At 47.1% G+C, this 14,502-nt stretch overlaps 1 protein-coding gene across 1 annotated transcript; it reads left to right on the top strand.

Moving 5' to 3' along the window:
• The first annotated feature begins 4,279 nt into the window (after positions 1 to 4,279).
• On the top strand, positions 4,280 to 13,284 carry LOC142488459 (uncharacterized). The gene is made up of 2 exons (XM_075588985.1): positions 4,280 to 5,451; positions 11,648 to 13,284. The coding sequence occupies exons 1-2, from the start codon at positions 4,425 to 4,427 to the stop codon at positions 12,754 to 12,756; spliced, it is 2,136 nt and encodes a 711-aa protein (XP_075445100.1). The 5' UTR covers positions 4,280 to 4,424; the 3' UTR covers positions 12,757 to 13,284.
• Positions 13,285 to 14,502: the final 1,218 nt, after the last annotated feature.

Below are 14,502 nucleotides of genomic sequence, written 5' to 3'. Positions count from 1 at the left end.
AAAAGTTCCGACTAATTAAGTCTAACGTCCTTCTGAAGCCCGGGTGACCTGCGGTTTTAGAAGAGTGTCCCCAATCTAGGACCTCTGGAACGAATCTGGGCGAGATGAAGAGCCTGTTAGAGGTTATCGCCATGTCTGAAAGGATCTGTTACTGGTCCCTTTTGATCTTGTCTAGCGATTTGAAGGTGGAAGTAGACAAAATTCTTTCGGGAGGTAGGATGGGATGGGAGGTCTGTACGGGTAAGTGTAAAAGTGTGTTTGTGTGTTTTCACGTGATGTCCCTGCCTCCTGCCCTGGATGGTAGCGGGGGTATTCCTTCCCCGGTGCTCCCTTGACTGCCCTCGATCCTCCCTTCCCCCCAGTCCTCCCCTCCCCTCGGTCCTCCCTTGGCTGCCAGCGCGGGGTGGGAGATTGGCGCGGGGGAGCGCGGCAGTGGTGGTGCGGGGGTGTTCCTTCCCCCCGGTCCTCCGCTAGCTGCCCGTGCGGGGCGGGAGATTGGCGCGGGGGAGCGTGGCAGTGGTGGTGCGGGGGTGTTCCTTCCCCCCGGTCCTCCTTCCCCCCGGCCCTGTTGGTCTCATGATGTGAGGCATCAAGCTCTATACGAAGAGTGTGAACCTCTTGCTGGAAGACTGTCATCTGCTTCAGTGCCTCCTCATACTTCCGCTTTAGCGTAGCCACCATTTTATCCGATTGGCTCTGCTTTTCATCCATGGCGGACATAGTAGCCTTTGCAGTATCTAGCTCAGTCTTGAGATCCTCCAATTCGGTCTTGGCCGCAGAGTAAATTGCGAGCACAGTCTTCTGTAGCTCAGCATTATTTTTTCTCTCTCTTCCTAATTCTTCACAGAGCAGATCACAGTCATGCCTGGCAATTTTCAGGGCGTCTTCAGGGCTGGTCAAGGGATCGTCACTCACTGGTTCCGGCTCCGTTTCCCTGGGATGACTGGTTGAGGGTTCCTCGCTGTTGGCACCGGACAGACACTTCTTTGGGGTACACGACTTCTGCCTTGGGCCCTCTGGATATTCGGTTAACCGTGGGACGAATTCTCCATTTTCTCTAGGCTGCAGGGTAACTTGGTCCCCCTTTTCCTCCACAGGATCTGTGGACGTGTCTGTTCCTTCCACGGCAAGTGAAGAACTGCTTTTCTTTTTCCGCCTTTTTGATTTGGATGACACCGTCCCTTCAGGGATATTGGGGTCTCCATCTTCATTTGAAATTTTAGCAGCTTCATTATATACGCCAGGCTTTTCTTGCAATTGCTTTAGCTGACAGAAATATTGGGTGATCTGCTGCTCCCGCTCTGTCTCCTGTTGATCATATTCGTCATCAAAGGGAGCGGTCTTTTCTGTTCGTGCCGAGTTCAGGCACCCCCACCATTCTTGGGGTGTTTTGCGGGTCTGACTCGGTTCGGGTTCCCCGTAAGAGATGTCTTCCTCTTTATTGGACTGGAAGGGCCACTCTTCCGTGGGGTAGGATTCATTACAGGAACGCTGCATCTTGTCCTCCATTTTTAGGCTATCAGGTGTAATTTTCTTCCTGACCTCAGGAGGCACTATTGCAGCTGTTGCCACTGTATCTGCTAGAATTTTCACACTTTTCTGCATATACTCCATTCACAGCTGGTAGCCCTATGCGGTGTGGCAACCTTTATTTGCAAAATCAGTACCACTCGTGGGTCACCATCTGTATTCACTGCTTCAGCGAAACTTTTGAAAACAACAAACACCTATCCCTTTTTAAGGGCTGACTCACTTCTTGAACCCTGATTATGGCTGAAAGGCAAAACCCCTATTTCAATGACCATATTACACTTTGTGATAGGCAAATTAAGGTTTAGCTACTTCAGCAGTCTCTTCTGGGTTTTTGTAAGTTTCAGTGCAGTGTGGTTTCAGTGGTGTGTATCTCTTTAATTCCGATCTCTGTTGCATGAGGTTTTTTTTTTTTTCTCAGACTGTTTGAAGGCAAAAAGCATTAAAAAAATGTTCACTTAAAAATCTGCGGTCCTTTTTAACCACAAAGACACCTCTTGTCCCACCTCGGACACCATATGTAGACGGACGTTCACAGAGGTACACAATTTGGAGACGTTTATAATGTGAAATTATAATAAGTGAAATTGTGCCTTTTCCTTTTCATCAGGAAATCCATCCAAAACACAGAGGGGGGAACAAAGCTTCTATTCACTTGCGAGTATTTATAGTGAAATCCTATGCAATTAGTTCACATCTCCATTAGTCAAGCATTTCTCGCAGCCCCAAAACATATAGCATGAAATAAGCAGATATAAGCAGTCACTTAAGAATAAAAGTCTTATCTGTTTCTTGGAGGGAAAATCTTCTCACTTCCTGGTTCAGCTTCAGGTGTAGTAGTTTTCCCTGTGTCTTGAAATCAGCTCTGCTGTGCAGAGCTCAAGACTGGTCAGCTCTCAGTCAGAGCTAAGGAGTCACTTCCTGTCTCAAAGGCAGGCTTTTTGTAAACAATCTAATCAGGCAGGTGGTGTTTAGTAATTAACTACCACACTGCTAGATTAAAGGCACATTACTGAACAGGGATAAGTCCCCTGTTATAGCGACCTATGGAGAAACTGCAAAATGGAGCCTGCAAAGGCGGGAAAAGGGACGAAGGGCCATAAACACAGAATTAACATAACCCTTTCCCTCCCGCATAGATCCCAGTGTATGTGTTGGTGCAGACACTGGAATGGGAACAATACATATTCACAGGGGGATACACAGTTGGTGCTGAAGCAGGGGCATAACTACAGTACTGGACATCATTCCAGTTAACCCCTCGCCTCCCAGGTGAGAGCAGGGGGTGGCCAAATGGGTTGTAACCCCTTTAATACCAGGCCAAACCCCCTCTCCCATGACAACACTTAATAAAAACACTTACTGAACTTACTTCACCGTGCTCCCCTTTGCACCGTGTCCCCACCCTCGCGGGGTTTACCCCAAGTACTAAAGTGCTCCTGAGCACCCAATACTCTGGTGTCCACGGAGTCAATCACCGTCCCTCATGTGTGACAGCGCTGCCCTACTAGCCCGTGTATGGTTGGTGCACTTGGTGAGATGAGATACCAGCCGGGTGTCTCCACACCTGAGCGCGCAAGGATGAATATGGGATCCACGGATCCGAAGCGATGAACCGCGACGCCTCCGCCTCAACGTTGGGTGGGTCCTACGTGGATTGTACCACATTAAAGTCTCTGTGGTCATAGATGGATGATCTGGTCCCAGATCACCCTGATCAAGGATGCAGCCGTGTCCTGGCTTTGTCCCTTTTTCTCTGGTTCTACAGGGCAGTGTCCCTACAGCAACCACAAGCTACACCAGGGAGTCGGGGCCTAGCTGGTGCCCAATAGGGGATATCTGGCCTATTGCAGGTGGCACAGACACCTGCACATACCTCTTACCCCTTCCTTGTCCCAGCTCCAACTGGCGTGGCTTGCAGCGCACGAAAAGTATCTATCTGCAGAGCAGGAGGATCCAGGGGCGCTATTGACTGATATGCGCTATTTGACCTTGTCCCAGAGACTCATGGGGTATGTAGTCCCTGCTTGGAGCCTCTTCCTATTGGCCACCACTCGCGCGCTTGTCCTGCGAATGCGCAGCATCTCGCGCATGTGCAATTGCCTCTAAGATGGCGGTGCCCTGCAAAGTGAGCTGCCAACAACGCGATCGCAACCTTCCTGGCACCTCATGAACCTGCTCTGTGCCTCAGCTCCCATCCACCTCCCCGCACCCGCCTCATCCTCTGTTGTCGGTCACAGCCGCAGAGGCAGGTAAGGGAATGAAGGGGAACCAACGGGGTCAATCGAAGCCCAGAGGGAGACCCATGCTATACTACACCTCTGCAAACATCTCTTACACACAGATACGCCCTTTCCTCTGTTGCTCGACTGCTAAAACTCTGACACAGACCATCATTCTCTTCTGTGTCAATTACTGTAACCTCCTGCTGTCTGGTCTTCCTGCCTCCCCTATAATCTATCCTAAATGCTGCTGCCAGAATCACTCTAATTTTTCCTAAATCTGTCTCAGCGTCTCCCCTGCTGAAATCCCTCTCCTAGCTTCCTATCAAATCCTGTATCACACACAATTCTCCTCCTCACTTTTAAAGCTTTACACTCTTTTGCTTCTCCTTACATCTCAGCCCTAATTTCTCGCTACACATCATCCCAACTCTTGCGTTCTGCTCAAGGATGTCTTCTCTCTACTCCTTTTGTATCTAAAGCCCTCTCCTGCCTTAAACCTCTCATTGACTGCCCGCACCTCTGGAATGCCCTTCCCCTCAGTGTGGGAAATGCTTTTCTCAGAAGACAGAACTCCTCAACCATGAGCGGATTCATACAGGAGAGAAACCCTTCACATGTACAGAGTGTGGGAAACAATTCAGTAGAAAAGCAAGCCTCCTAAGGCACCAGATGACTCATACAGGGAAGAAACCATTCACATGTACAGAGTGTGGGAAGCAATTCAGTAGAAAAACAAGCCTCCTCAGGCACCAGATGACTCATACAGGGGTGAAACCATTCACATGTGCATTGTGTAGTAAAAGCTTTACTCAGAAGACAGAACTCTTCAACCATGAGCAGATTCATACAGGGGAGAAACCATTTACATGTACAGAATGTGGGAAACAATTCAGTATTAAGAAAAGTCTCCTTACACACCAAATGACTCATACAGGGGAGAAACCACTCACATGTACAGAGTGTGGGAAACAATTCAGACATAAGCAAAGTCTCCTCATGCACCAGATGAGTCATACAGGGGAGAAACCATTCACATGTACAGAGTGTAGTAAAAGCTTTTCTCAGAAGTCTGCGCTCCTCAAACACGAGCAGATTCATACAGGGGAGAAATCATTCACATGTACAGAGTGTAGTAAAAGATTTTCTCAGAAGACAGAACTCCTCATACACCAGAGGATTCATACAGGAGAGAAACCATTCACATGTTCAGAGTGTAGGAAACAATTCAGAATTAAGTGCAATCTTCTCATACATCAGAGGATTCATACAGGAGAAAAACCATTCACATGTGCAGAGTGTAGTAAAAGCTTTTCTCAGAAGACAGATCTCCGCATACATGAGCGGATTCATACAGGAGAGAAACCATTCACATGTGCAGAGTGTAGTAAAAGCTTTTCTCGGAAGACAGAACTCCTCGTACACCAGAGGATTCATACAGGAGAGAAACCATTCACATGTTCAGAGTGTGGGAAACAATTCAGAATTAAGTGCAATCTTCTCATACATCAGAGGATTCATACAGGAGAAAAACCATTCACATGTGCAGAGTGTAGTAAAAGCTTTTCTCAGAAGACAGATCTTCGCATACATGAGCGGATTCATACAGGAGAGAAACCATTCACATGTGCAGAGTGTAGTAAAAGCTTTTCTCGGAAGACAGATCTCCTCACCCACCACAGGATTCATACAGGGAAGAAACCATTTCCATGTACATAGTGTCGGGAAACCTTTTCACATATGATCAGCCTCCTTACACACATGAAGATTCATACATGAGATGAAACATTTGATTTTTCAGAGGAGGATTGGGCAATATACCGGTAGAATAGTAATACTACAGTAATAAAACTAACCGGTAATTCAATACTTACCAAGAGAGGGAAGTGGGACGAGTCTGGAAGCTCCTTGACTTTTACATGCTGCAGTTATAAGGAATCCTGCTGGTAATCTCACCCCTCCACATTAACCACTTCCCCTCTGCCATGCCTCTTAACCCTTCCACCATGACTCAAACCCTTTCTCTTCTCCCCTGTATTTCTCTCGGATCTCACCAGTGCCTCTTAACCCCCTCCTCCCCATGCCATTTAACCCATGCCTCCCCTTGCCCTATTAATGTGTACAGCAGAAGGGGGTAGAGGGGCTAATTGTAAATGGTGAAGAAAGGGGTCTTTAGTGTGGGTGTAGTTAGTGTAACATTTTTATTGAAACATTTTTTATTCTTAAAATTAAAATATACTAAAATGTATTTGTTTTTTGTTTTTACATTTTATTAAGAATGAAATGCATTTGTATAAGAAATATGTTTCACAATAAATGACCTTGAACATTTTGAGGACTTTTGCTTTTTTTGCTTTCTATTGGGTGTTAATATGTTGCTGAATATTGTTATCACGATAAATTACTTAATACTCTTATGGTGGGAAGTATTTTTGTTATTGTCTAACTCTAGTTCAGGGTGTTGGAAACAATTCAGTACAAAGTGTGACCTCCTGTCACACCCAAGTATTTACAATGGAGAAACCATTTGCTTGTTCAGTGTGGGAAACAATTCAATGTTAAGGGTCACCTCTTTAGAAACCAACAAATTCATGCAGGGTGAGGCCTTTCACATGGACAGAGTATAGGAAAAACTTTTCTTGGATGAATGACCTCATACACCACATGATTCACACAGGGGAAATAATTTGCTTGTTCAGAGTGTGATAAACCATTTTATACAAAGTGGGACCTCTTGTTACACCAGTAGATTTACACAAGGGAGTGAGCCACCTTTTAATTGTACAGAATTTGGGAAACATTTCAGCCCTGAGAGGCACCTCAACACACACCCCAAACAATTCATACAAGGTGATTACATCAAAATCCATTCTGTAAAAGGAGGACACTCCTCAGACACCAGAGCATATACACAAGTGAGAAACCTTTCCCATGTGCAGAGCGTATAAAATGTTTCTCAGTAAGAAAATCTTGTCACCCAAGTGTTTACACAGGGTAGGTATTGTGACGGTCGAGGGGTGCCAAGCCAGTAATAAAGGGGTCACCCCCATTAGGCACCACCTTCAGCCATCTGGGAAGTAAGGGGTTAACCTGAAATGTACCTGTAGTACACATGTTCCTCTGCTCCACAATCCAAATGTATCCCCCCTCAGGGCCAATGCTCACAAGCTGCGAAGAAGGTAACCCGTATAATGGCATCGTATGGCTTGGGAGGGACAGGGTGTGTGGGAGGTGGGGGTAGTACCTGGTTTGGAGGGAGCAGAATTCCTCCACGGCGACCTGGGACCCGTATCCTGCACCGATTTCCCTGTGCCGAACCCAGGTGCTGTTGCGGCAGTTACCCGGAGCTCGCTGGCCACGACGGCGGCGGAAGAGCCGCGATTCCGGCAAAGTGCCGGAGCCTTTTCTGAGTGGGGGATGGACAGGGTGTGCAGGAGGCGGGGGTAGCATCTAGTTTGGAGGGAGCAGAATTCCTCCATGGCGACCTGGGACCCATGTCCTGCACCGATTTCTTTGTGCCGAACCCGGGTACTGGTGCGGCGGTTGCCCGGAGCTCGCCGGCCAAGATGGCGCCAGCGGCGGCCACTCCAGTCCCCCTGCAATCGTGACCTACGCAGGTGGCAGTCTCTGCGGAGACCAGCGAGGTAAGCCAGACCCAGTCACAGACTGACCCTGACTTACTGTTCTCTATCACTGTACCCAGTTGCCCCCCTGTAGGAGTGACCGGTGGGTGGCAAAAGACAGGGCTACCGGGGGGAGGGAAGGAAAGGCAGCTCGTAGGGCAGTCCGGCTTTCCCATTATCCTGGTAGAGCATCAGGGGATCCCGCAAGTTAGGACCCCGCTGTTGCAGCCTTGCTATGGGCTGGAGGTATCAGGGAAGGTGGTAAGTTTAGCCCCCCCAGGGATACCTGCCAGCCAGGAGCTAAGGCAGATTCTTCGGCACAGATGCCCCTGGGCTCCTCTCCGGTAATGGGGAGGCAGTGTCAGGGAGATGGCCTCACTCAGGTAACTCCAGTATCTAGGTTAGGATTACCTAGGGAGAAGTGGAGTGAGGGAGGGCTGCAGGTAGGTAGCCAGCAAGAGGTCTCAGTAAGAGAAGATGGGCTAGTGGTACCCGGGGAGGAAAAGCAGCAGGTATGGCAGCTAGAGTTCCCCATTACCCTGGCGGAGCCTCAGGGGGTCTCAGATCAGGTTCGGGGATGTTTCTATACTTCTCACTGCAAACTTGGCTGCTTCCTCACGGACCAGTGTGAGTACACAATGGTAGAGGTATTTTTAACTTCTTTTAGTTGTGATGTACTCGTGTCTTCTTTAAGTTCAGGGCAGGCGTTATTCCTCCATGCAGAAATTAATTAAAAGCTGCAGCGTTTGAGACTGTAGTCAGGACAGATGAAGACTTCTCCTTCTTGCCCCCAGGGTTGCTCTGCTGCTCGGTCTTGCTGCCCCCTCCTGTGGTTGCCGGGCTCCACGTGATGCCAGCTCCCCTGACCCCGCTCCTGTGCTAGTCTCCCCCCAACCGCAGCTCTCTATCTGCCCTGAACTTAAAGAAGACACGAGTACATCACAACTAAAAGAAGTTAAAGATACCTCTACCAGTGTGTACACACAGTACTCACTAAAAGTCTTCAGGAGGCTGGGCGCATGGATGTCTTTGAGCGGAACCCAAGACCTCTCCTCGGGTCCGAAACCCCTCCAGTGGACCAAAAACTGAAGCTACCCCCTGGAGACGCGGGAGTCCAGTAAGGCTTGTACCTTGTATTCTTCGTTTATGAGTACCGTGACTGGATCTGGCTTTCTGGTCTGTTTGGGAAAGAAACGATTGGCAATGTGGGGTTTTAATAGCGAGGCATGAAAAACGTCTGGGATCCTCATGGAGGGTGGTAGATTAAGGCGAAAAGCCACTGGTTAATCTGCTCCACGACGGGAAAGGAACCCAAAAACCTAGGAGCCAATTTAGGGGAAGGAACTCTCAGGTGGATGTTTCTAGAAGAGAGCCATACTAAATCCCCTGGCTTGTAGTTGGGTGCCGGCCGACGGTGGCAATTGATGAAATTAGTTTAGTTATAGCAATATACAAGTATATACACATGTATTATATATATTCAGCACCCAACAGGTTAACATGTTATCAGTTCAACATGCTGCTTTCATGAAAGGCTCATGGTCAGCTTGGATATTGGGTTTACAGATGGTTCTAATTGTGTAAACATTCTTTAAGTATCAATGTCTGTGTTTTGGTTTCCTGTCTGTTCTGTGATATATTATATCCCTGCCAGCACTGAGATCCCTAGGGGTTTTATTCCTGAGGAAATCAGTGTGTTTAATCAGGAGAGAAGGAGACATTGATTGATGAGTTCTTTGTTCAGAAAAGTATAATAATCATGGTTAACATAGTTTAAATTACTACCCTTCTTAGTTTTGAACTGACAAGTAAGAGTATGTATGTATCTTTGCTATATAAAAGCTTATTGAAGAATGAAAGCTGATTGAAGAATAAACTGCTGATATATTTGAACTGAAACTGATTCCTGATTTTCTGAAGAAGAAACTTTTGTAACAGCGATTGGCCTGAAGTCTAGCAGTATCTGCGGCCTTGTGGCGAGAAGATTGTACCTTGGACCAAATGTCTTGGAGAGTGGAAGTCCGTTCGTCTACCACCGGTACCCCAGAAGCAACATTGGATATAGTTAAGCAGGGATAGAAAAAGAGAAAAAGTTGCGCCAAAAGTGGGTTATCCTACTGTTCAATATGTAGCTTCAGTCTTTACACAATACAGTTCCGCAGCCTGAGTCTCTCAGAGGTGATTCACCAACCTCTGTATAGATACTGGTAGAAAGAAGGGGTCCTCTGGCGCGTTATTCTGATTGTGGCTCCACGACGTTTAAAGCATATAAAATAAAGGAGAGAAGAGAGGGGACCACAGTGAGGGAACAGCACAGTGGTTATACACAGCTCTTCGTTTAAATAAGGGGGGTGGTGGGAAGGTCAATGGGGGATGAAGGATAATAAAAATATGCTGTATGAGAGGAGACACACTCACATCAAATGTCTGATATCTTGAGCTGTTGTACTCTCCTCTTTATATGACTGGGTTGGTTGAGGGTGAGGAAAAGCCTCCTGGTATCCTCCTTAGCAAAAAATAAAAGGGAAAAATAGTGCAATAAAATTTATTAACAGATGAAAAAAAGAGATTTAACACTTACAAGCGGCCGATAATTTCAAGCATAGAGAGGAGATGCCGCCAGACTCCACAGCGCGTCCCTTCCTGGGCTGGGGTGTTTTGTCCTGGCTGGTTCCCTGTTGGCAGATGATTCCTGTGTTTGTCTTCAGTGTAGGTGAGAGCAGGGGGTGGCCAAATGGGTTGTAACCCCTTTAATACCAGGCCAAACCCCCTCTCCCATGACAACACTTAATAAAAACACTTACTGAACTTACTTCACCGTGCTCCCTTTTGCACCGTGTCCCCACCCTCGCGGGGTTTACCCCAAGTACTAAAGTGCTCCTGAGCACCCAATACTCTGGTGTCCACGGAGTCAATCACCGTCCCTCGTGTGTGACAGCGCTGCCCTACTAGCCCGTGTATGGTTGGTGCACTTGGTGAGATGAGATACCAGCCGGGTGTGTCCACACCTGAGCGCGCAAGGATGAATATGGGATCCACGGATCCGAAGCGATGAACCGCGACGCCTCCGCCTCAACGTTGGGTGGGTCCTACGTGGATTGTACCACATTAAAGTCTCTGTGGTCATAGATGGATGATCTGGTCCCAGATCACCCTGATCAAGGATGCAGCCGTGTCCTGGCTTTGTCCCTTTGCTCTGGTTCTACAGGGCAGTGTCCCTACAGCAACCACAAGCTACACCAGGGAGTCGGGGCCTAGCTGGTGCCCAATAGGGGATATCTGGCCTATTGCAGGTGGCACAGACACCTGCACATACCTCTTACCCCTTCCTTGTCCCAGCTCCAACTGGCGTGGCTTGCAGCGCACGAAAAGTATCTATCTGCAGAGCAGGAGGATCCAGGAGCCCTATTGACTGATACGCGCTATTTGACCTTGTCCCAGAGACTCATGGGGTATGTAGTCCCTGCTTGGAGCCTCTTCCTATTGGCCACCATTCGCGCGTTTGTCCTGCGAATGCGCAGCATCTCGCGCATGTGCAATTGCCTCTAAGATGGCGGTGCCCTGCAAAGTGAGCTGCCAACAACGCGATCGCAACCTTCCTGGCACCTCATGAACCTGCTCTGTGCCTCAGCTCCCATCCACCTCCCCGCACCCGCCTCATCCTCTGTTGTCGGTCACAGCCGCAGAGGCAGGTAAGGGAATGAAGGGGAACCAACGGGGTCAATCGAAGCCCAGAGGGAGACCCATGCTATACTACACCTCTGCAAACATCTCTTACACACAGATACGCCCTTTCCTCTGTTGCTCGACTGCTAAAACTCTGACACAGACCATCATTCTCTTCTGTGTCAATTACTGTAACCTCCTGCTGTCTGGTCTTCCTGCCTCCCCTATAATCTATCCTAAATGCTGCTGCCAGAATCACTCTAATTTTTCCTAAATCTGTCTCAGCGTCTCCCCTGCTGAAATCCCTCTCCTAGCTTCCTATCAAATCCTGTATCACACACAATTCTCCTCCTCACTTTTAAAGCTTTACACTCTTTTGCTTCTCCTTACATCTCAGCCCTAATTTCTCGCTACACATCATCCCAACTCTTGCGTTCTGCTCAAGGATGTCTTCTCTCTACTCCTTTTGTATCTAAAGCCCTCTCCTGCCTTAAACCTCTCATTGACTGCCCGCACCTCTGGAATGCCCTTCCCCTCAGTGTGGGAAATGCTTTTCTCAGAAGACAGAACTCCTCAACCATGAGCGGATTCATACAGGAGAGAAACCCTTCACATGTACAGAGTGTGGGAAACAATTCAGTAGAAAAGCAAGCCTCCTAAGGCACCAGATGACTCATACAGGGAAGAAACCATTCACATGTACAGAGTGTGGGAAGCAATTCAGTAGAAAAACAAGCCTCCTCAGGCACCAGATGACTCATACAGGGGTGAAACCATTCACATGTGCATTGTGTAGTAAAAGCTTTTCTCAGAAGACAGAACTCTTCAACCATGAGCAGATTCATACAGGGGAGAAACCATTTACATGTACAGAATGTGGGAAACAATTCAGTATTAAGAAAAGTCTCCTTACACACCAAATGACTCATACAGGGGAGAAACCACTCACATGTACAGAGTGTGGGAAACAATTCAGACATAAGCAAAGTCTCCTCATGCACCAGATGAGTCATACAGGGGAGAAACCATTCACATGTACAGAGTGTAGTAAAAGCTTTTCTCAGAAGTCTGCGCTCCTCAAACACGAGCAGATTCATACAGGGGAGAAATCATTCACATGTACAGAGTGTAGTAAAAGATTTTCTCAGAAGACAGAACTCCTCATACACCAGAGGATTCATACAGGAGAGAAACCATTCACATGTTCAGAGTGTAGGAAACAATTCAGAATTAAGTGCAATCTTCTCATACATCAGAGGATTCATACAGGAGAAAAACCATTCACATGTGCAGAGTGTAGTAAAAGCTTTTCTCAGAAGACAGATCTCCGCATACATGAGCGGATTCATACAGGAGAGAAACCATTCACATGTGCAGAGTGTAGTAAAAGCTTTTCTCGGAAGACAGAACTCCTCGTACACCAGAGGATTCATACAGGAGAGAAACCATTCACATGTTCAGAGTGTGGGAAACAATTCAGAATTAAGTGCAATCTTCTCATACATCAGAGGATTCATACAGGAGAAAAACCATTCACATGTGCAGAGTGTAGTAAAAGCTTTTCTCAGAAGACAGATCTTCACATACATGAGCGGATTCATACAGGAGAGAAACCATTCACATGTGCAGAGTGTAGTAAAAGCTTTTCTCGGAAGACAGATCTCCTCACCCACCACAGGATTCATACAGGGAAGAAACCATTTCCATGTACATAGTGTCGGGAAACCTTTTCACATATGATCAGCCTCCTTACACACATGAGGATTCATACATGAGATGAAACATTTGATTTTTCAGAGGAGGATTGGGCAATATACCGGTAGAATAGTAATACTACAGTAATAAAACTAACCGGTAATTCAATACTTACCAAGAGAGGGAAGTGGGACGAGTCTGGAAGCTCCTTGACTTTCACATGCTGCAGCTATAAGGAATCCTCCTGCTGGTAATCTCACCCCTCCATATTAACCATTTCGCCTCTGCCATGCCTCTTAACCCTTTCACCATGACTCAAACCCTTTCTCTTCTCCCCTGTATTTCTCTCGGATCTCACCAGTGCTTCTTAACCCCCTCCTTCCCCATGTTCATTAACCCATGCCTCCACTTGCCCTATTAATGTGTACAGCAGAAGGGGGTAGAGGGGCTAATTGTAAATGGTGAAGAAAGGGGTCTTTAGTGTGGGTGTAGTTAGTGTAACATTTTTATTGAAACATTTTTTATTCTTAAAATTAAAATATACTAAAATGTATTTGTTTTTTTTTACATTTTATTAAGAATGAAATGCATTTGTATAAGAAATATGTTTCACAATAAATGACCTTGAACATTTTGAGGACTTTTGCTTTTTTTGTTTTCGGTTGGGTGTTAATATGTTGCTGAATATTGTTATCACGATAAATTACTTAATACTCTTATGGTGGGAAGTATTTTTGTTATTGTCTAACCCTAGTTCAGGGTGTTGGAAACAATTCAGTACAAAGTGTGACCTCCTGTCACACCCAAGTATTTACAATGGAGAAACTATTTGCTTGTTCAGTGTGGGAAACAATTCAGTGTTAGGGGTCACCTCTTCAGAAACCAACAAATTCATGCAGGGTGAGGCCTTTCACATGGACAGAGTATAGGAAAAACGTTTCTTGGATGAATGACCTCACACACCACATGATTCACACAGGGGAAATAATTTGCTTGTTCAGAGTGTGATAAACCATTTTATACAAAGTGGGACCTCTTGTTATACCAGTAGATTTACACAAGGGAGTGAGCCACCTTTTAATTGTACAGAATTTGGGAAACATTTCAGCCCTGAGAGGCACCTCAACACACACCCCAAACAATTCATACAAGGTGATTACATCAAAATCCATTCTGTAAAAGGAGGACACTCCTCAGACACCAGCGCATTTACACAGGGGAGAAACCTTTCCCATGTGCAGAGCGTATAAAATGTTTCTCAGTAAGAAAATCTTGTCACCCAAGTGTTTACACAGGGTAGGTATTGTAACGGTCGAGGGGTGCCAAGCCAGTAATAAAGGGGTCACCCCCATTAGGCACCACCTTCAGCCGTCTGGGAAGTAAGGGGTTAACCTGAAATGTACCTGTAGTACACATGTTCCCCTGCTTCACAATCCAAATGTATCCCCCTTCAGGGCCAACGCTCACAAGCTGCAAAGAAGGTAACCCGTATAACGGCATCGTATGATGGCTCCCGCCCAGCCGGAGCGACAACCCTCTGCGGGACGTCTCCCTGAGAATCTGGCCAGGTTGCATTTGTGACAGCGGCAGATAGCAGCGGCCACCCATCCGCACCCGGCGGGATGCCGCAGAGCGGTGAACGGCAAGCAGCTTGATACATCCAGGTGCTGTTGTACCGTTGGCCCGACCTGATATGGTCCGGCCAGTGGAAGTGCTCCCTGGATGCGGGATGCAGATGGCGGCGGAGGAAGACCGCCATTCCTGCA

This window comes from Ascaphus truei, chromosome 2 (genome assembly GCF_040206685.1).
Source record: "Ascaphus truei isolate aAscTru1 chromosome 2, aAscTru1.hap1, whole genome shotgun sequence".
Lineage (NCBI taxonomy): Eukaryota > Metazoa > Chordata > Amphibia > Anura > Ascaphidae > Ascaphus > Ascaphus truei.
The sequence above is the reverse complement of the archived record's forward strand: the minus strand, read 5'-3'. Positions and strand labels throughout refer to the sequence as shown.

Excerpts from the sequence above, each read along its gene's own strand:
- LOC142488459 (XM_075588985.1), top strand. The coding sequence starts at position 4,425 with ATGACTCATACAGGGAAGAAACCATTCACATGTACAGAGTGTGGGAAG. Across the intron at positions 5,452-11,647 it reads CAGGATTCATACAGGGAAGA|CCTTCACATGTACAGAGTGT; the intron begins AACCATTTCCAT and ends CAGGAGAGAAAC.